The sequence below is a fragment of the Sebastes fasciatus genome, chromosome 12 (genome assembly GCF_043250625.1).
Source record: "Sebastes fasciatus isolate fSebFas1 chromosome 12, fSebFas1.pri, whole genome shotgun sequence".
Lineage (NCBI taxonomy): Eukaryota > Metazoa > Chordata > Actinopteri > Perciformes > Sebastidae > Sebastes > Sebastes fasciatus.
The window spans coordinates 8,393,045-8,414,840 of record NC_133806.1 but is presented as its reverse complement, the minus strand read 5'-3'; the positions used below and the strand labels follow the sequence as shown (position 1 = coordinate 8,414,840).

Genomic DNA, 21,796 nt, shown 5'->3' with positions numbered 1-21,796 from the left:
CAATGTTCCTTAAACTAAGGATTCTATATAACAGAACCAAAGCATCAAACTAAATGAAGCGCTAGGGCAACTTTCGGCTTTCACTTGGGCACCAATGGACGTAATGGGAACGTCGCTGGATGACAAAGATGCAGCAATAAGAATGATTGGCAAAATGTGGGGAACAGGGAGTTCCTTTAAGTCACAAATACTGAGAACTGTGAGCGCACCAAGAGTGAAGAGACTCATGGCAAGTTATTTTGGCCTGTCCAACCGCTCAAGTGAATCAGAGCACCGCAAAAAAGGGGAACTGTGGGGGTTTCAGTAAAAAGCAGCAATGGCAGTGACTGATCAAAACCTGTAAAAATGTAAAAAAAAAAAAAAAAGAAGTGGTGGAAAGCACAACTAGTGCGGAACCAGTCCATCTCACGGTGTTATCTGAGATCTTTGGTAGCTTTGGGGACTTTGAGAACCTTGTAAATGTCATTGGAAAAGACTGTGGTGAAGTGGGGTCGTGAGCTCCTGGACATGTGGGTGCACAGGGGAATTTTACCAACGTTTTCGGGATCCTCAATGTCCCAGATCTCTGGCATGCTGCACCCGGGCCTGGACAAAGAGAGAGGGAAGAAAAAAGAGGAGAAGATGGAGAAAGGAAAACAACATTAAACTATCCGTCCAGCATTTTGACTAAATTAAAATCGGCAAATTTTCTCTTTGTAATTCTCTCTGGATAAAAGCAAATGCCCAAAATCTAAATGTGGCCCTGGGTAACAATGTTCCCCATTCGGTGAGATGGTGTTGAGGTACCTGGTTCGCCTGGTGCACCAGGAATCCTCCAAGACGAAGAAATCCACTCCCAGCGTCATCAGGTTCCCCTTCACTGTTTCTCCAGACATGCGGCTGTACATGGAGTACACTAGCTTGGTTCTCTCCCTGCGAGGAACGCATCACACCACCGTTACAATGCATAAGGTGGTGAACAACTTCACCTTGTATGCAGTAATACATCAGTCAAATCATAAAATTATACTAAATGATGATGACATGCAGATCACCAATATTACAGAGGTCATAAACCGCCCACAAAGTTATGTGAATGAGGACTGAATCAACCACACAGCTCTCTGTTTCTAAATTTAGAACTTTAACCTGCAAATATTTGGACAACACCCACTCTTGCCGGTCCTGAAAATTAGTCATCTCAGGAGTTTGTTTCATGTTCCCTTTGTTCAGACTTTATTTTAAATGCAGATTTCATTTCAGGGTGAATTTATTTGTTTTGAATTTTAATCTTACTATCTTATTAGAACAAGCTTGTGATCAAGTTATTGTTCAAATAATGTCTTCTTTATTTTATTATTGGGCAGCTAACATTGCCAAATGTACCTATTGGATTACTACATTTGCAGATAAGGAAGGCCCTCTCTGGGCAAATACGGAGTTAAAGTCCACTCTCCACATTTCTACAATTTCATTTTCTGACCACCCAGCTTCCACTGAATATCAATCCCCAGAATTTAAACTCAAATTTAGTTGTACAAAACATAGTTTATAAAATAAAGTTGTATAAAAAAAATTAAAGTTTGAAGATAGTGTTTAATGTGACTTCCTACACGGCTTTGTTGAATACTCGATTCTGATTGGTCAATCACGGCGTTCTACGGTCTGTTATTTCTTTATAGCAGACCGTTGCTATGTATAACAGACAGTTGCTATGATCGCAATTCTGATGTCGACCTCTGGCGGACCGTTTTTGTGTCAAATAATTGATGTCTTAAGTAGCCGTGTAATAAGCGGGATAATGTACAGCTAGCAGGTCATTGTTGTGAAATAAACCCCTTCAGGGCACAACAATGACCGGCTCGCTGTACATCATTCCTTACATATCCTTCTGTGTACTGTAAACGATGCATTTCGGAAAAGATTGACAAAGAGAGAGAGATGTTGATTTTACACAAATTCTACATGAAATTCTGGCTAAACATGAATGTTTTGTCCAAACAAATGCTTTCTCTTTGTGTCTCTGATCCGAGCATGAGAGCAGTTGTGCTGCTGTGAGTTCCTCTGACCTCAGACCAGCGTCTTCATAGTGGGGATGGTTGACGATGGGTCGACCTGTGGAAAGCTTCACGCTGGCCATGGTGGGCATGGCCCCAGCGAACACGGAATCTGTATCAATCACACACAAAACCACAAAAAAATAAGACAAAAAAAGACAGGAGGGAACAGGAATGCTGTTGAGTATCTACACTACCAGTTCTTTATTCTTCATATATTAAAAATGTATACTGCGGCCATGAAAAATACTGGTCTGATTGGCTCGCAGATGTCCATTCAAATGATTTATTCAGTCAACATACAACAACAGAGTATCTATTTGCATCACAGTTAGTTTTGTAATTTTGAGGCAAGACTCTGTAAAAATTAACAGTCAACTTTATGATCATTTTGGAGGATTTAGTTTGTGTTGAACTGTATTGTTTTATACTGACAGGTGTTTCTATTATTTAGCCTACCCTTGTTGATTCACCTTTATATATACATTTTTATATTGCATTGACTGAAGTCAGGCTGGTATTTATTTGTACCCGTTTACCTAAAAAAAACCTGACATTATTATTCTCAGGAACCTTAAAGCTTCCATTTTGAAAGAATTTTAGTTTTACTGTTTTGAGTCTTTTGTTTTTAACTCAAGCGTTGTCTCATGTGAGGCAGCTGTTTTTGTTTATATGAAAATTCATAATTATACAATTTGAATTTACAGAACAATTACTGTATCCTTATATATACTGTTACCATGATATAAAATGACATATAGCGTGGTAGAAGATTTTGGTCATATTGCCCACCTATATTCAACAATATTGACAACAAAACAACAGTTAGCATTTCAAACAAATTTAGCTGGTTTAATCTTAGGGTGCTTGCCCGGATCCGAGTAAACTTGACCCCAAAGCAGGGTCTGAAATTATGTTTTTTCCTCATCTGCCACTGTGGCAGGTCACTGAACATTTCTACTGGCCACTCCATGTTTTTGTCTGCCACTTCTGAAAATCTATCTGGAACTTTTCAGAATTGTAAACATTGAGTCAGCTCTACCAGACTGTAGAAATCTGGAATATATCATGTAACCTTAATCCCAGAATATTTTTGGAATTTTGGAATTGCTTTTAAAAACAATATTTCTTAATATAAGGAAAACCTATCTGCCATGGTGGCAGGTGATCTTACGATTTTACCTGCCACAGCTAAAATTTACTCTGTATTTGGCAGGTGGCAATTGCTAGAGTTTATTTCGTCCAAACCTGGGTTGGTCATTGTTGGAAAGACTAATGGCGACGATTTTGGTGAGTTTTATCTTGTTTGAATGAAGTGTTTTACGATGCTCCGCCATTGGAACAGCTGATCTCAACATAAACAAATACACGTGGATGATGACGCAACTCTGCCAGCACGGTACGAATCAATCGCAGCTAATATGAAAACGCCCTTAGATGTCTAGACCTCTTTTGACCTTCCAATTCACTAAAACAATGCTCACTGGGTAGAGAAACAACAAAAATGTCAGCCTCTTTACCTCGCTGACCTTTGGAAGGAAATAATACTTTCATTCAGCCTGTTGTGACTGTGACAGTATTTCAGATATTGAGAGCACCTCTCTGAACACACGCCTGGTAGACCTATTATGGCATAGAAAGTGGAACAAGAAGCTCTCTCGGTGCTGCGTTTTGTCACAGTTTATGATGAACTTGTAATGTAATCCTGAATAACTTTGTGATTATCCAACTCAATAATGAGGATTATCATTTTCACTGTAGCCATGGAAGTGGGTGACTTGACTTCACTCACCAGGACGGGTGTTGTCCTGGATCCAGTCCAGAAGCTCCTCCTGAGGCAGGTTGCTGAACTCTCCGATGATCCCCCACTGGGCCTGCAGGTTGGCCACTCCCTGTATGGCCATGATGGCCATGACTGCAAACACGGCAACCTGGTGTTTAAACCTCTCCCCGACCCAGCCGAACAACTGACAGAACCACCAGGGGGAGAGAGAGAGAGAGAGCGAGGGAGAGAGAGAGCGAGAGAGAGAGAGGGAAAGAGAGGAGAAACGTAACGCTATGACATTAGAAAAAACAAAAACCTGTTTTTCTATGAAGAGTATATTGTTATTTTGAATCGCAGACAGACCTGTTTGGAGCAGATGAGCGAGGCCATGATGCACATGTGGGGCGTCAGGAAGAGCTTCAGACGCATGATGAGGACAGCCAGGACAGCAAACGCCACCAACTGCAGGCTGTGGTACACCAGCTGCAGAGAGACAAGTTAACACACAGTCTGATCACAACTGACAAGAAGGTGCAGAGGACGATAATCTACCAGGAACTGTGACCACTCTCTTGAGGCAGTTAAACACAAGATAAACACAGAACTCAGAACAGGCTGTTTGATCCACAACGTTGAAGTAAACAAACAGCTTTATCTGGATTCATATTGCATAGTATTTTAGTATAGCATAGTACTCTTTCCCAAATCGAAAAAAATAGAGTGCTAAAACTTGAATTTGTGATTTGTGATAAAGTGTGGAGCTGCTCCATAGACAATGAATTGGCAGAGATGTTCTAGATGACCCTGAGAGCACCCAGGGGAATGTTCTGAGTATATGGGAACATTTTCTGTTTCACAGCTGACAACACTTCAATAGAATAAAGCTCATTTGGGTATAAAAAAGAAAACAAACATTCTGTTGGTCCCTAAGTTGCAGCCCTGCTGTTAGTGAAGCTATGATCTCTTTTAGAGGCAGCTCCCCTCCAATTCAAACCTGAACTCTGAAGAAAAGCTTCATTTGCTGGACGGACTGTATAATGACATCTGCATGACGCTTTCATCTTTTTGAACACGGCTCTCCCCGTGAGGAGTGAGAACACCCTCGGGGCTCTGCAGCGTTACTCACTGAGCCGTACAGAAACATTAAAGCAATTATCTGGGAAACTCTGGAAACTTCCACACACGTTGGCGGGTGGATGAACATCTGAACGCTTTCTTGCCCTGGTAGGGATATTACAGAAAATGACATGAAGCAGCTGAGAGAGAGAGAGCTGACAAAAGGCAGCGCAAGGAGATTTCATAACAGAAGGGGAAGCTGCCTTTCATTTCTTTGTAATGAGAAAAGGGATGAAAACCACTTAGGGACATAGTAACTGAGCAGACGTTACCGCACTGGAGGAATCTAATCAAATAAAACAGATTCAGAAAAATGGAATAACGCTGCAAAGAAAGCCTACGAGTTCACACTGAGGTGTTATCATCACGACGACTATACATATACTTAACAATAACATAAAGGATGTAAAAAGTATTTTTTCTCACCTCTCCTTTTGCTGCTATTTCAGACCTGCAACACAGAACAAACTCAGCTGTCCACTGTCCAAATATGTACAATATTGTAAAAATGTATATTTTTAAATGTACAAATATTTACTATTCATCAAGATATTACTCATTAACACATGTAAAATTATTGCTCAGGCTGTCAAAGTTAACGCGATAATAATCCGTAAACGCCACTAATTCCTTTAAGGCATTAATACAACTTGCTATTTTTTGGTTAGGCTCAGTTTTAAAGCTAGCCGGAAGATACTGGGATCATATGAAACTAGGAATCCATTGGTACCAACCATGTCATACTAGCTTGTCGGGAAGGAGGCTAAATAACGCTCCAAACTTACACTAAATTTTGGCGTGGAAAAACTGGCATGGCCATATTCAAAGGGGTCCCTTGACCTCTGACCTCAATATATGTGAATGTAAATGGGTTCTAATGGGTTTCTGGACAATATTTGTCATTGTTTTGTGTTGTTAATTGATTTCCAATAATAAATATATACATGCATTTGCATAAAGCAAGCATATTTGTCCACTCCCATGTTGATAAGAGTATTAAATACTTGACAAAGCTTTAAGGTACATTTTGAACAGATAAGAAAATGTGCAATTAATCGCGATTAACTATGGGCAATCATGCGATTATTAGCGATGAAATATTCGAATCGATTGACAGCCCTAATTATTACAAAATAATTCATATTTTCCTATTTAAAACTTTTAGTAATTGATAGAGTGAAGAAGTAAATATGGTGAAATCTGCAACAAGGCCAGCGAGGAGGCCTCAGGACGCTCACCCTGCAGCTTCATCCACATCCTCAGGCTTGACAGACGTCTTCCCTCCGTCCCTCAGGAACCGGACTATATCCTGGACAGTCTAGTTAGAATAAAATGCAAAGGAGATTCCTTTAAATGTCATGTTTCCAACAACTGCAGGAGAAGATCTTCCTAACAGCTTGCTCGTGTACTGCATACCATGCTTTGTCAAATCGACTTATGTATTCTTAGCTTAGCGTGGGCAAGGCGTAATGAGATTAGACTACATAAAGAGCAGTTCCTTAAATATCTTTTTCTCTGATGCTCGCCTCTCCCCCACCCAAAAAAATAAATCATGTTTCAGGAATAAATCTTGCTGTTCTTCCTTTCTCAAAGCTTAAATATACACATGTAAATGTCAAATACGCATCTCATGCAGAGCAAACAAGACCACTGCAGTTTTCTGACACTGAAAGAGTATAACCTGAATTTAAAAAACCCTCCTCCCATACTCAAGCAATTCTTCTCAGGGGTAGAATAAATGTATGCGTAGTAATCAGAGCAGATCAACTCCCAGCTTTGTCTTCCTGTGGCCGTGAGCCAGCGTCTCACTTCATGTTTGACTGCCTGCTGTATTGTTCTGAAAGGTGAGATGGGAGGCTTCAAACTCACATCTGTACAGTTTCTCTTACTACAGACTACACAGAAGACTCCTTATTTCACACAGAGTGTAACAAGACAGTGTAAAAGGACGGGCGTTATGGTGGGAATACACCAAGTCTGTTGATGTACGGGAAGTCGACGGATCCTATTCATTTTCTATGGAGAGCAGGAGATCCGGCCGCGCGTTGCATGATGGATCAGGCACGGCGAGTTGACTGACCAGTCGCCATATCTGAATTTGCATAATCACGACTAAACCTCAACATTATGCAAATGAGGTCCGTCCATCGCAAGGCAGCGGACTCGCGAAACTCCGATCAAACAGTCAAAGTAGGCAGCGCTGATCAAATATGATGATAATGCCTATTTTTCGCCTAAAATGTTTTGAGAAACATATTTTAGTGTACTGTTTAGCTGTAAACTGAGAAAGTTTGTCACCCGCCGCCACGTTTGAAATAGTCGAGCCAAAAACGAAGCACTGTCCAGCGGGTAGTTGCAGATAAAGATCAGGCTACACTAAAATTATTGGCGTTATACTATTTGTAGAATTAGACTCCAGTAGTGCCTGCGTAGGATTGTTTCCAACATTTCCAATAGCTCCAGAGCATTGTAAAGTCCAAAGTCAACGTTTATTGAAAAAAGATGTAATCATTTCCAAAATTCACTACACCTTTGTATTTAACGAAATATTCTGCTTCAATCCATATTTGTTGGCGTTTAGCCTTTTAAAAAACATTTTCACTGCAAAAAAAACCACGAAAAACTATTTACTCTCCAGATTTCTGCACACAAAGGGAGCCACGTATTAACAAGGCGGTCTAGCAGAAATCTCACGACACCATAAATTACATTTATAGAACCACAATAACAAAAAAAACAATTTTCCCTTTTCTTTAAGGTGAAGAACTGCCAAGAACTGCCCACCAGCCGGAGGGCACTGGACGAGAACTGTTCCCGCCTTTTCATTTTGAAAGAACACGGCCAATGAGGAAACTCCAACACTCGGTCGACCAGTCATGTAAATGAATCACTCAGTCAGTCACTCAGTGACAGACTTTTGTGATTGGAGGGCTGGCCTTCTGCGGTCCAACCCAAAAACGGTTTGATTCTTTTGATCGGTGGACCCTTACGGACTAAAGGAATGTAAATAATCGAGGAATGGACACATATTCAGACTTTAAGACCGATTCAAAGGTAGGTAGGGAGTCACCACTGTTTTTCGTCTCTCTTTTTTAATATGTCGGTAAATCTGAATGAATTATATTTGGTGCTCCTAAAATGAACCGAACGATTGAATTGTGGAGAATCTAACCGATCTAACGATGTGTAGCATGTCCATATTGACAAAAGTTAAATTGAGGCGTGTAATTGAGACCTGTGTTTATTTGTCAAAAGGTGTAGCTACACCCGGCAAGTAAAAGAGACTGGACGTCTAATTGGGGCTCGGCTTTTGATTGAAGGTTTACGGTGTATATTATTGTTATTTTGGGCTGCATTTTACAAGATGTGTTGTTTGTCCTTTTTTTGTGTATTTATGTATGTATGCATGCAGATTGAGTCAGGAGTTCCTGTGATTTGACCCCTTTTATTACTGTTTTTTGCAGCTTGTGATGATCGTACAGTGTAGTGCAGTGGGACACCGCGAGATGTGGTTCTGGAAAAATCTAGGACCGTGAGTTAAATTATCTAAGCTAGTGAATGTACTGATTGGGATTTCACCACACTCAGATCTTCACTCTCTTTAATGTCCTCTCTATGCTTTGCTGACAGACTTTGTGTAGTTTAGATGCTCTTTTTGGTGGTCAGATTTGATCCACCTCTTTGACAACAAACCAAAGTGTTTGTCTGAGGTCTGGTCCAAAAGCTACAAGAAGACTCACCCTCCCAGCGATGATAGCAACCACCAGCATGTTGATGGGACACAGCAATGTTCTGAGGTAACGTATAGGGGTCTGAGGGAGAGAGAGACACAGTAAGGAATATATGATAGTATGGAATAGTATGACACTGTACTCTGATCATCTCAGTCACAACATGCAAACACAAAGGAGAAACCAGGCCGCTGTGTGGCACAGAACTCAAATCAAAACAAGCTGCCGGGTTTCTGTTTCTTGTTAAATTCAAGGCCCAGATCTGTCTCCCTCTGCACTGAGGACATACCACGTCACTTTGATACGAAACAGCAGGCTTTTTTCTTTTTCTCTGATAAAAAGAAGCGGTTTTCATACCAAACCACCTGAGACTTGGATTTTATCTGTGAACGCTGCAGCACACAATGACACGAGGATGGAAAATGCCAACTCTGATGGAGGTAAAAGCAGACTTTACCTCCAGCTCCATGAAGTCAAATTCTGCAGCACAAGTGTACATCAGAGTGTGGAAGTCCTTGTAGCTCGTGAACTTAGACTTGATCAGTCCACTGATGTGAGCCTGGAAAACACACACACACACACACGCACACAAAAAAGACATGTTTTCTATATATTCTGCATTAAAGCGTTTAAAATGTTAATTGTTCAGTTTGACCTTTTCTGATGGTGGCTTTAAACAATATGACACGTAATTAGGCTGTTAACTTTAGGAAGCCAATCTAAACCTTAGCAGCTAAGTTTTCACTTGTGGGTCGACTACCCCATATGACTTGAATATAAATTCTTTAATAATAACGGATGCAGTGTGTGTGTGGAATAGTGTGTATTCTCAAACATTTATATGAACTGATCCACAACATTTTCCCATGATTTAAGTTTTTTTGTGCAACTGTAGGCCTGTTCGAAGCTTTGTTCATAACGTTGACATTAAAATTCTAAAATCAACAATCAAATGCTGCACAGCTTTTTATTTTTTTTGGATGTCTATTCATTCTGTTTAAACCTGTTACTTTTGTGCACAGTTGCAGATAAAGATTATGCTAGACTAATATTATTAATACTATACTATTTGTAAAATTAGATTCCAGTGGTGGCTGCGTAGGATTGTTTCCGACTCGTGTGATCCAAACACGTCCGATGACTCCAGAACGTTGTTAAGTAGGGCTGCACAATTAATCGAATAATATAAATCGCTATCACGATTTTGGCTTCCCGTAATTAAATGAACATGATCGACTGCGCTATTGACGTTTAAAATGTGTGCTACGCTCATAGAAAACTCAGCTGCATATCAAATCAAGCTTTTCTTAAACTGACAGCCAGCCACCAGGGGGCGATCCAGATGTTTTGGCTTTGCTTTTGGGGAGCTGTCATGCAGCTACACGCATCATACAGCAGCAGCCTATGAAAGACTTTCCTGAATGTTGCGGTGGCAGTCCAGAGTACAAGAGTAATGACTGTATATTACTCGTTTTGGAACCTTATTTGTCTCCAAAGACTTGCAAAGATTTGTTGTATTAGCAGGGATGTAGCCTAGCACAAAGTGAAAGTGAAAGCAGTGCTCTGCTTATTACATTTTGTGTGAAAAGGTTTTGGTACAATTTAATTTTGCCTCTAGGAGAGTACTGTGAATAAGGTCCAGTCTTATGTTGATGCAAAGATTTGTATGAAGTTTTGAATGTAAAAACATGACATTCGGTACAGCCCTAGTATATAGAATATACATAAAAATCAATTGTACATGTTCCTTTCTCTTTCTAGGAACATGGAAACTAGGGCTGTCAATCAATTATAATAGTTGAACGCGATTAATCGTAAATGAATCGCAAATTTTTGTATCTGTTCAAAATGTAAAGGCCCTTAAAGGGGAGACTTGTGGGTACCCAGATAACCCATTTTCATTCACATATCTTGAGGTGGGAGGCCAAGGGACCCCTTTGAAATGGCCATGCAGTTTTTCCTCGCCAAAATTTAGCGTAAGTTTGGAGCGTTATTTAGCCTCTTTCGCGACAAGCTAATATGACAATAGGATGCGAGTATCTTCACTCTAGCTTTAAAACTGAACCCGCTACAACCTAAAAATAGCAAGTTGTGTTAATGCGTTAAACAAATTAGTGGCGTTAAAACAAATTTGCGTTATTATCCCGTTAACTTTGACAGCCCTAATGGAAACTCTTTGTAGTCATTACTTTGACCTTAAGTGAAAAATTGAATATTGTCATATCAGGAATGTAATCTACTATAAACATAATTCAAACTGAATATTAGCAGTTTTTCCAGAGACATGAATTTCTCAAAGTAAAGTTGCTGTAGCCTACATCATCTGAGGCACAGAGGACTGTGGACAGCATGAATTTGAGCAGAACTGTGGAGCCGACCCAAGCCAAAACCTGCATGACCTGAGGAGAGAGAAGAAATAGATACACACTCACACACACATCTCAGACAGGAACCAGCAGGTCCCAATATTTTACCTCGTTTAGCTTTATTGTTCATCTAAGTGAGAGCTGGTTACTGGCAAACTTACCGATAGTCCAAGATTAAGGCTGTATAATCAATAGCATGTTTATTTTTTTTTAGTTCAAGTATGTATAATTTTATATAATTTAATATGAAATTACAGTTTGAATGTTTTTTAGCCAGATCTGGTTATTTCTGCCATAATAAAGTGGCAAAATAATGTGTCTACATACAAGGAGGAATAACTTCTGCATACCCAGGTGACGACGCCAGGTTTGAAGACTTGAGCAAATCGATCCCTCAATGCAATGATTGCCTGAAAAAAACAAAAAAACACCAAAATAGAATTCAAAACCACAAAAAAAAAAATAACCCATAGCTACTCAAAATGATAAAACACAGACATATTATCGCAACAATGGTTTTGTATTTTCATTTCCCTCTTCAATGCCATTTACTCAAACAAATGTATTTGTTATTTTAGACCAGCTGGATACACTGATCAAATTGATCTTGACTGACCCAATAAAGCTCAGAACATGTAGCATATTGGACTCTAAAAGGTCCAACTCACCCAGATAGAGATGAGCGAGGAGGCGTAGAAGGACGTGAGCAGCATGGAGTTGCCAAACATGAGGACAAAGCAGACGCCGAGAGTGATCTGTGGGATGAGAACAGGAGGTGTCATTCATCAGCTTGATGTGCATTAAGGTATAATTCTGGGAAAAACTAGTCACGTTCCACAGTAGGTGTAAACCAAATAGACTGATACGTAAAACAAATAAACATCACAACAGAAATACGCAAGTCCTTTTCGTCCTCCCGTGTGGATGCAATACAGGGATGCAAAACTCAGCAGCACAACGGTAACTTCCTTTTGGCCAACCAAATTCATCCGTTGTAGGCTCCACCATTTAAATTAGGCTTACACATTATGCCAGTGAAGTATCTTCACTCTGGCTTTAAAACTGAGCCCGCTTCAACCTAAAAATTGCAGGTTGCGTTAATGTGTTAATGAAATGAATGGCGTTAACTTGTTATTATTGCGTTAACTTTGACAGCCGTTGTTCATTCTAATGTTGTTCAACATAAATGGCGTTCTTTTACCATAATAATTATTAATACCACGAAATAATAAACTTAAATCAGTGAGGTTGGGAACCCATAGGCTTATTCCCCTTGTTGCATTTAGTGTTGCTTGAAATATCAGCAATGCGTTTTGACTGTAGCTAAAGTTAGACCTTTAAAAAAAAAAAAAAGAGGGAAAAAAAAGTAAATTTCCCAGGATTCCTGGGATAGTGTGCTTCTGCTTCCGGGACAGAAAATGGCTTATTTTCTGGAGAAATATTAATCCCTAATATGCATGATCAGCCAGCGTCTGTAAAGGTTTCTGGTGGTCTCAGAAAAATACTCATATTCACACAACATCTCTGCCTCTCTATAGCAGGAGGGTGGTCTGGGATATATTGTATTAACTGCCAATGATAAGTCTTTCTGTGTTGTTGAAAACACTCCAGAGATTTAAACCAATGCATTAAACTTTGAATACACAGCCACTAGCAAAATATAATCCTATTCAATGAGCTCTTGATGCTTAATCCCACAGTGAAGAGTGAAATAATGCATACAGTGGGGCAGTGATTCCCAACCAGGGGCACTTACGACCAGGGGGTGCGTGGAAAGATTGTAGAGTGGCTCAACTAATTTATAAAAATACAAATTACATATTGAGCCAGCTGCATTTTGATAATTGATTAGCGCTGTAATAAACTACTATTTTCATTATTAATGAACCTGGTTATTATTTTCTTTATTAATTGGTTGGTATATACAATGTCATAAAATAGAACATAAGAACTTTATATTTAAAAAAGCTTGTTTTCCAAAAACCCAAAGATTACCCAAAGGACTTAAAAAAACACGGCAAAACACAGCAAATAGTCACATTTGAGAAGCTTCAAGCTGGGAATTTTTGGCATAATTGTTTAGAAAAAATTGTTCATCTACTATCAAAATTATTGCACATTAATATTCTGTTGATGAACAAATGGATGAAGCAACTTTCAGTATTGTTTCAGCACAAAAAATTACTAATTCTTTATTTTTCCAGCTAAAATATCAAAAATTCACTAATTCCAGCTTCTGCAATGTTTGGACTTGCTGGTTTTCTCTCTTTTGCATCACTGTAAATTTAATATTTTGCGGTTTTGGATCAATTCAAATTGGGATCTGAGAAATTGCGATGAGCGATTTACATTTTAAAAAAAATATTTTAAAGACCCAATACTTTTTTTTCTTTTTCAAGATTATTTTTTTTGGGGCATTTTATGCCTTTATTTGATAGCGATAGTGGAGAGAGACAGGAAATGCGGGGAAAGAGAGAAGGGGGATGACACGCGGCAAATGGTCGGGCCAGCCAGAAATCGAACCGGGGGCTTGCTGCTCAGGGCATTTGCACCCATTTGCGTATACCAATGCATTTGCTTTTGGTATACGCCCTGAACAACTCGGCTGTCAGGTTGCCTAGACGCTCGATTAACTATAGAGCACAAACAGTTTTTATTGTTTCTTTATTACACTATTTCTCTTTAAACTTGTTTACATCTATTTACACTACTTATATTTATTATATTTATATCATTGCAATAAATGTGTGTTAGTGCACAACATATTTGTACCTGGTCTTGTATCTTGTTAGCATCTTATGTTTCATTCGTTATGTTTTGCAGCGGGGACCAGGGACACACAGTTTCGTTCCTCTATGCAACTGTACTGCACTGTATATAGAAGGATGACAAAGTCGCTCTTATCTTATCTCTTATCTTAATAACCGACAGATTGGGTGATAATGAAAATATTTGTTAGTTGCGGTCCTCCACGGTTGTATTCCCCGTAACAAGTGACAGTGCTCAAGCTCATCGACAACACTGTAGGTCACATAGAGGACACACATGCATGGTTTTGGTTCTATATTTCTTTTCTTGAACACACACACACACACACACAAAGCCAAAGTCATCGTTGCCAAGCTCTCTAAATTATGCAGAGGCATATTCCTTCCTCTGACACAAATCTCCACCATCTTACCACAAAGGGCCTTCTCCTTATCTGTGGAGCACACAGGCGCTGGCTAACAGCCTGGCATGCTGAGGGGATTAGGAGGAAAGAATGTGCAGGAGAGGGCCAGAATAAAACACACACACACACACACACACACACACACACACACACCCCGAACACAAACATCTTTACACATCAACACAGATATACTTTTGTCCTTGGCAGGGTGAACAAAGTTGCCCACATATCCTCCCTATTTCATGCTAAAAAGGCAGTTGTGCACGCACAGCGGCATCGTTAATGCGAAAGAAAGTCATCCCTGTCTCGGCTGGTGTTGTCCTTGCGGCTCATGAAATTCTCCCGGCCGAGGAGCTGAGCGAGATAAGGAGAACCGAGGCAGAGCACATTACAGCTCAGGGGACAGCAGCTGTAAAAGACTTTCACTTAGGTTGGGCACAACACACAATCCTCACACACAGTGAAAGCTAATGTACATTTGTGATACATCAAACTACTGAGCAGTCTTAGTGAAAGACCTGAAACCTCTACTCAGGTTAACATTTGGTTTCTTTTGAGGTCCTTTCTCTCTTCATTCCGTGTTTGTTTTGGGTCACCTGCACAATTTGGTGATTTGCATTTTTCCTTTCTGCATTTTTGAATCCTTTTGTTGTATCTCTGTCTCAGTAGCTCGGGTGCTTTGGTGTAATTCATTTCACTGTTGAATCAAACCAAGTTACAGAGGTGCCACTGCATGGTGCACCAGTAACAAATAAATAGGGCTGTACCGAATAGTTTGAGGCTTCATTCATAACGTTGACAATCATATTCTAAATCATCATTCGAATGTCTATTCATTCTGTTTAAAGCCGGTATTTCTGCACAGTTGCAGATAAAGATCAGGCTACACTAATATTATTAGTATTGTACTATTTGTAGAATTAGATTCCAGTGGTGGCTGCGAAGGATTGTTTCCGCCTCGCGTGATTCAAACATTTCCAATAAGTCAAGGAGCGTTGTAAAGTCGAAAAGGCAAAATGTATAAAAAGATAGATGTAATCATTTCAAAAATTTACATGTTTTTATCTAACAAAATATTCTGCTGAGGTGAGGGAGGTGTGTGGAGCCAACAGTCTTCAGCTCTGTAGCTCCGTATTGAGCTAAACTGTAAGACCGCACACTTTTTAGCGGCCCTATCAAATGCGAATGATTTGATTTAAATCCCTCTTGTAACTGTACACCGCTCAAATATTCTGTTTCACTGTGAGAGACATCACAGTACAGCAGTTACAGACGCTCTAACATCCGTTTCATGGGGACTTTAACTCATATTTGTTGGCATTTAGCCTTTCAAAAAAAACATCTTCACTGCAGTCAAAAAACTGTTTGCTCTCCAACTTGCCGCATAGGGAGCCACCCACCTGTATTAACGATGCGGTCTAGCAGCAATCTAACAGCACTATAAATTTATATACCCACAAAAACACAAAATCTATTTTTCCCCCATTTTTTTTAGGGTGATTTCGTCATAAAATATGTCGACAGACATTCGAAGATCATTCAGAAACCTCAATAGAAGCTTTGGATGTAAAAATGATGGCATTCGGTACAGCTCTAAAAATAAATCTATAAAGTTAGGAAACAGAAACCCTCTTAACACTGATGGATTGATTGATGTAGGATTTTAGAAAGGTCATCTACTGTACCATATGAGTGACCAGGATGGACTGCATCTTGGCGGCGCCAAGGTAACCCAGGATGTAAGAAGCAAACAGAGAAGCCACCTAGAAAATAAAAAATAAAAACAGACAACCATAACAATATACTCTAGGAAACATACACAATAACATGCACATGACATGCTGTCAAATCTTTCATTTATAATTGACAACGCTGGTTCCATAATTGTCGACTGGGAAAGAAGCAGAAAAAAGGAGCGGAGAAAACGAAAAACATTGCCAAAAACATTAAAATACGACCCCAAATCACAGAGATACTGATTTGCACAAACATCTGTGTTTGGCAGAATATGGTAGTTAATTTGCGGTGGGATTTTCAGTTGTCAAATTAAGGACATGGCAGATTCGCACAGGATTAATATCTCAGACGACCGCCGCAATTATTACAGGTCCCCAGGTAATACTAGTCCCATACAAATGGGGCTAAAGTCTAATTATTCCAGTGGCACGCTCCATATACAGGTATGTTATAATAAAGGGATATGAGGTATCATAATACTATAGAGATTATTGCCACCAAATAGGATAGGGTGTGATTCTAAAACTGTTTATAAGACCCAGCAGTGTATTTTGTATATTTATTCTCCCTCCTTCCAGACTGAGGCGTGAGCAGTGCGGGTGGATATACAGTATTTGTTACGCATACAGTGGACGAGACTCAATTAGCAGCTTACAAGTACAAAACAAAGGAAAAGCTGTTATAACTCGTCTCGTGTTAAAATCAGCGGGGCCCCGAGGGGGCTGCCGACAGCGTGGGCTTAAACGTTGCTGAGTGCAGATGCTCGCAAGCAGTGACCCGTTTGTTCTGGAGTCGTGGTTCAAACTCTCTCTCTTCTGTCTGCCAACCTACACTCTTTAACCTACCATTTCTTTCTCTAACGTGTTTGTCTCTGAAAGATTCTTTCCTTTTCACAGTCTCAACTATTCCACTCAAACATGCTTAGGTTTTCATATTTTCCTACTGTATGTTAAGAGAGATTTATTAAATAATGATGTAAATGGTGCACTTGGATATGCATAATCTCTTTTTTAGGGATGTCAATAGATTCAAATATTTAATCGGGATTAATCGCATGATTGTCCATAGTTAATCGCGATTAATTTCAAATTCATTGCACATTTTTTATCTGTTCAAAATATACTTTAAACAGAGATTTGGCAAGTATTTAACACTCTTGTCAACAGGGGAGTGAGCAAATATGCTTGCTTTATGCAAATGTATGTATATATTTAATATTGGAAATCAATTAACAACACAAAACAATGACAAATATTGTCCAGAAACCCTCAGAGGTACTGCATTTAGCAGGCAACAGCAGCTGTCAGCATGTCAGTGTGCTGACTTGACTATGACTTGCCCCAAACTGCATGTGATTATCATAAAGTGGGCATGTCTGTAAAGGGGGAGACTCGTGGGTACCCATAGAACCCATTTTCATTCACATATCTGGAGATCAGAGGTCAAGGGACCTCTTTGAAAATGGCCATGCCAGTTTTTCCTCACCAAAATTTTGAATATATTTGTAGCGTTATTTAGCCTCCTTCCTGACAAGCTAGTTTAAAATGTTTGGTACCAATGGGTTCCTTAGGTTTTCTAGTTTCATAGGATGCCAGTATATTCAGTCTTGCCAAAACTGAGCCCAACCTAAATCACAAGTTTCCATTAATGCATTAAAAATGAATTTGCGTTAACGTGTTATTATCACGTTAACTTTGACAGCCCTACTCTTTTCTTTCCTACCTCTTTGTCTCTTTCCCATCCTGGCCAACTTCTGCAATCCAGGCACTTTCCTTGCCAGAGTCTTCTGTTCTCTCCAAGTCTCTATTTTCTCCCTAATCTCTTTGCCCCTTCTGCTTTCTTCCCACATTCTCTCTCAATGTCTTTCTTGCTCTATGTTTACCTGAGTGAGCAGCACAAACTGGGCGAACTGCCAAGGCAGCATAAAGCACAGATTGGAGATGCCCAGGGCGACCATGGCTGTCCTGCTCGGGTTCCGTGTCCTGGGGAGGGACGAGAGAGAGAAATACAGTGGTGAGAGAGTGTGGGTGTCGAGGAGATAAGAGAAGATGCATTAAGACTGCTGAGAAAACACACACAATTTAACTCTCGATTGTACTACAAAGCCCCGGTTATGTACCGAGCCAGCCTCAGAAATATGACACGCCAGAGTTTATTCTCCTTTTAAAGCCGGCGGTACAAGAAGTCACAGTTTACCGACTGCGCTCGCATAACATAGGTGGCGTCCGCTAGTTGATGTGCAATGAGAAGATTACTAGTCTGTGTGACAAGTATATTAGCTCAGCACGCTGCCTGCTTCAGTGCACCATTTAGCAGACAACAGAAACAAGCTTTGCTTTACCCCAGTAATTACAACAACACAGAGGGCCTGTATTACTTGTATTACTTGACAAGGAAGCAGCTGTTTGGTCGTGTTTTACTTCTGTTGTTTCGCATATTCAACAGGGTGTGAAAATGAAAAGAAAAACAGATGCTTTTCCTTGTTTTTGATGTTTACTTTGTTATTCTCCCATCAAAGATTTCAGGCACCAAGAGACCATTAGATTTGGGGAGTGAATACCAAACCAAAGCACTGTACAATGTTCCATTAACATTTAGAAAGCTGCATGTTTCATGAGATGATCACAGGTGGGCGTGATGACACTACAGGCAATGTGTGCTGTAGGTGCACCTACTGGTACTAGGGATGGGAATTGATCAGATTTTATTGTTATCAATGCCATTATCAATTCTGCTTATAGTTCAGATTCTTTATTAATGATTCCTGATCAATTTTCTGTGTAGAAAAAAAAGTAGGTCTCCACAGGTTTTCAGCATCTACACAGCTGTTTATCTCCAAGTGTGAACACAGTGTAGAAACAGAGTAGAAAAAAAAGCATGCATGTAATTCAGGTCATCTAACTATAAAGCGAGGAATCTCTGCCTTTCCGTATGTCCTCTGCATATCTCGAGAACCATTCATCCGATCGACTTCACACTTGGCGGGTGTAACGCTGGGGAACCCATGGAGTGCTTTGTCGAATATGGTGCAATTTGGACCCACGACTAGGCATGTTTATAATTAACTGTATAACCGTTAACCGACATTAATAATTTTGACCGATTAATGCCATCAGTTAAAAGGTTCAAATAAAACTTTTTAAAAAGCTGAGCAAATCTAAGAGGAGCGACTTGTCACTTTAAGGACAATAGCTGGTCCACCTTAATAGCCCACCTTAAGTGAGTCTGAGCCGGTGTTGCAAGATACAGGAGCTTGGCTTGGGTCTGAGGAGGTGTAGCATTTATTCACTGACAAATAAACTGTACACACACTGCGCTGCTACATTCACAGCTATAACGTTACTGATGACTTAATACTCAAAACTGAAAAAGAAAAAGCTAAGCCTGGCCTGCGTGGCGCTAACATAGGATATTTACCCTCGGTAAACGTGCTGCTCGATTTGGAAGCAGTGGCACTCGTGCATAGAGTGTCAAATACATGACAACCCTGGAATTTAAGCCAATGTAAGATGTTTCAGCATATTGTTGCTGTTTCCACCCTAACAAAGCCACGCTTTGGGGCTTTTCTTCTTCTCCGCCATGACTCCTTCTTGTTGAAAAGTTTCCAGTAGCGTTGACGCCCGAGTCTGACATCAGTGTTTAGTAACGCGCAACTGTCAGAAAACGATGCCAGCATCAATAAAAGGAATTGATATACTCTGAGGCATACCATTTCCCTAACCGATACACAATGTAATAGCCACTAAATTACACAGACCAAGAATCGAGACAAGTTGAGATTTTTATATAAAACTTAAAAGAAAGAAAGTTACTTTGAAATGATTTAAATGTTGTAATGTGGAGAAATTGCTAACAGGCCACAGAGCACTGTGATGATTTTAAGACGGAGAGTCTGGTGGTGGGTTTACCGTAGGATGTAGGTGAGAAGGAGCATCTGCAGGACTAAGAAGGGGTAGGCAAAGCTCTCCCTCAGGGGCGGAGTCCACATCACACGAGTGCTCTGATAATGCAAACACACACACACACACACACACACACCAAAAACGTGCACATTAAAAGGCAAATCAAAAATCACTGTGAATGGATTCACTTGGCAACGATCTGTCAAAAAACAAAGAGGCAGTTAGTGATTCACGAGCATTTTCTTCCTCTGCAGCTTATAAATAACTACAGTTATTAAATCCTGTAGTTATACATACAAGTGAAACATTGTTTGTGTGCACGACTGAAGGCATTTAATATCTGGCATACGTCTATTGCTCAATACTGCAGGCGAGGGTAGGGCTGTCGCAATAACCGCAATATTGCAATACCAAGCAACCGCTCTGTTCACATTTTTCTTTTTTGAATTCTTTGCAATGGCAGCGCCGCGTATTTACACTATGCTACAAACGCCAGCAGCGTGACGAGGAGCTGAGAGTCTGTTCTACACTTAGTGTTGCACGTGTTTTCTGTCGCTTAGAGTTGAACAAATGTTCAACTTTGGGTAAAATGCTGCGCTCGTCATGATCAATTTTTACCCAACCATCCAATCACAATAGAGGAGGTGCAGGACAAATACCACCACGACCAATCGTCACATCCTACATGTAGGCTACAAGTGCTGAACCACAACAATTGAGGAGAAATTAACACAACTGGACCAGTGGGTCTGTCTTCTCTCCCTACGTGCTTCAGCCTTCCCTTCATCCAGAGCAAGTCCTCTACCTTGCGCCGACATTTTTACTTCTGAGGATTTTTACTTCTCAGCTGACAAAAACGCTGCGCCTCATTGTCCTTATGTGTTCTGCATTTAATAATAAAACACATATTTAATTAGTCTGAAAACTGTCATCATTTAAAAGCAACAATATAGCATAATAATAAAATGTATTTATATAGCACTAAAATCAGGCTAAATGACTTAATTTGCACAAAAAAGGCAATAATATTGCATTTCACTCTGTTGAGCCAATCATTATCACCGCGGGGGGAAATTCTTTCACCGGGACGGCCCTAGGTGAGGGTTCTTCTGTGTTCTTAATCCATGCGGGCTGTTCGTGGTCTGGGACACTGCAGGGAGCAGGGGCCGGCTTCACCACCTGTTCGTAAGTTCAACCATAGCCACGTTAACGTGTTTACTAAGTGGACTTTCAAAACTAAGTGGACTTCATGACTAAATTAAAACGGGTTGCACCACACAAACTGATGTAGAGATTAGTTGTTCCTAATATTTTCACCCACTGTCAGGTGTAACTGACTGTTGTGTAGGTAACCGATCAACTGACAAAACTTACGTTAACTTGCTAATACATGACCCGTTTAGAGTTAAAGATATGGAATACGGTCGACATATCTGAACTGAAATTTCACAAATGCTGTTTAATAATATTCTAAAATCTCTAAGGCACTTTAAGATTCTCATCTTTAGCCGGCACTGGCTGTTATTTTCGCCGGGTTAAAATGACAAATGGCACCGACGGCAGATCATTTCAGCTTTCGCTAAATGCCATGAGTAACTTGATGACAGGATAAAATTACATTTGGCTGTCGTCAGGTTTGTGTGCTCTTTGCAAGCTGCTCTCTGAACTCGACCAAAGATCACTTGTGAGGGAAGAACCTCCACACTTTATTAACGCCACTGTACAACCACAAGTGGACTCTTTCTTGTTCCAACTCCAACAGATTGATGAGTCTCTAATGCAGGGGTCTCAAACATACGGCCCGAGGGTCAGAACCGGCCCACCAGGGGGTCCAATCCTTCCAACTGGATAACTCTGCAAAGTGTTAAAATTGCAGAGAAGTCATTAATTCCAATTTTTCAATGAAATGCACTGCTATTCCTATTTGTACACTGGGAGCTACTTTATGCAAATCAGGGGCGTCCGGCGCCA

At 40.2% G+C, this 21,796-nt stretch overlaps 1 protein-coding gene across 1 annotated transcript in view; it reads right to left on the bottom strand.

The window, feature by feature from the left end:
• Positions 1–279: 279 nt before the first annotated feature.
• dpy19l1l (dpy-19-like 1, like (H. sapiens)) overlaps positions 280–21,796 on the bottom strand; it is a 31,212-nt gene continuing 9,695 nt past the window's right edge. The window contains exons 8-22 of the mRNA XM_074652967.1: positions 19,832–19,923; positions 17,806–17,905; positions 15,872–15,949; positions 11,683–11,769; positions 11,365–11,424; positions 10,967–11,047; positions 9,106–9,207; positions 8,658–8,729; positions 6,156–6,235; positions 5,344–5,368; positions 4,165–4,284; positions 3,829–4,003; positions 2,049–2,148; positions 787–912; positions 280–585 (exon numbers count right to left, since the gene is read on the bottom strand). Coding sequence (XP_074509068.1) covers positions 414–585; positions 787–912; positions 2,049–2,148; positions 3,829–4,003; positions 4,165–4,284; positions 5,344–5,368; positions 6,156–6,235; positions 8,658–8,729; positions 9,106–9,207; positions 10,967–11,047; positions 11,365–11,424; positions 11,683–11,769; positions 15,872–15,949; positions 17,806–17,905; positions 19,832–19,923 — 1,470 coding nt within the window. The 3' untranslated portion in view covers positions 280–413. The remainder of the gene's footprint in view (positions 586–786; positions 913–2,048; positions 2,149–3,828; positions 4,004–4,164; positions 4,285–5,343; positions 5,369–6,155; positions 6,236–8,657; positions 8,730–9,105; positions 9,208–10,966; positions 11,048–11,364; positions 11,425–11,682; positions 11,770–15,871; positions 15,950–17,805; positions 17,906–19,831; positions 19,924–21,796) is intronic.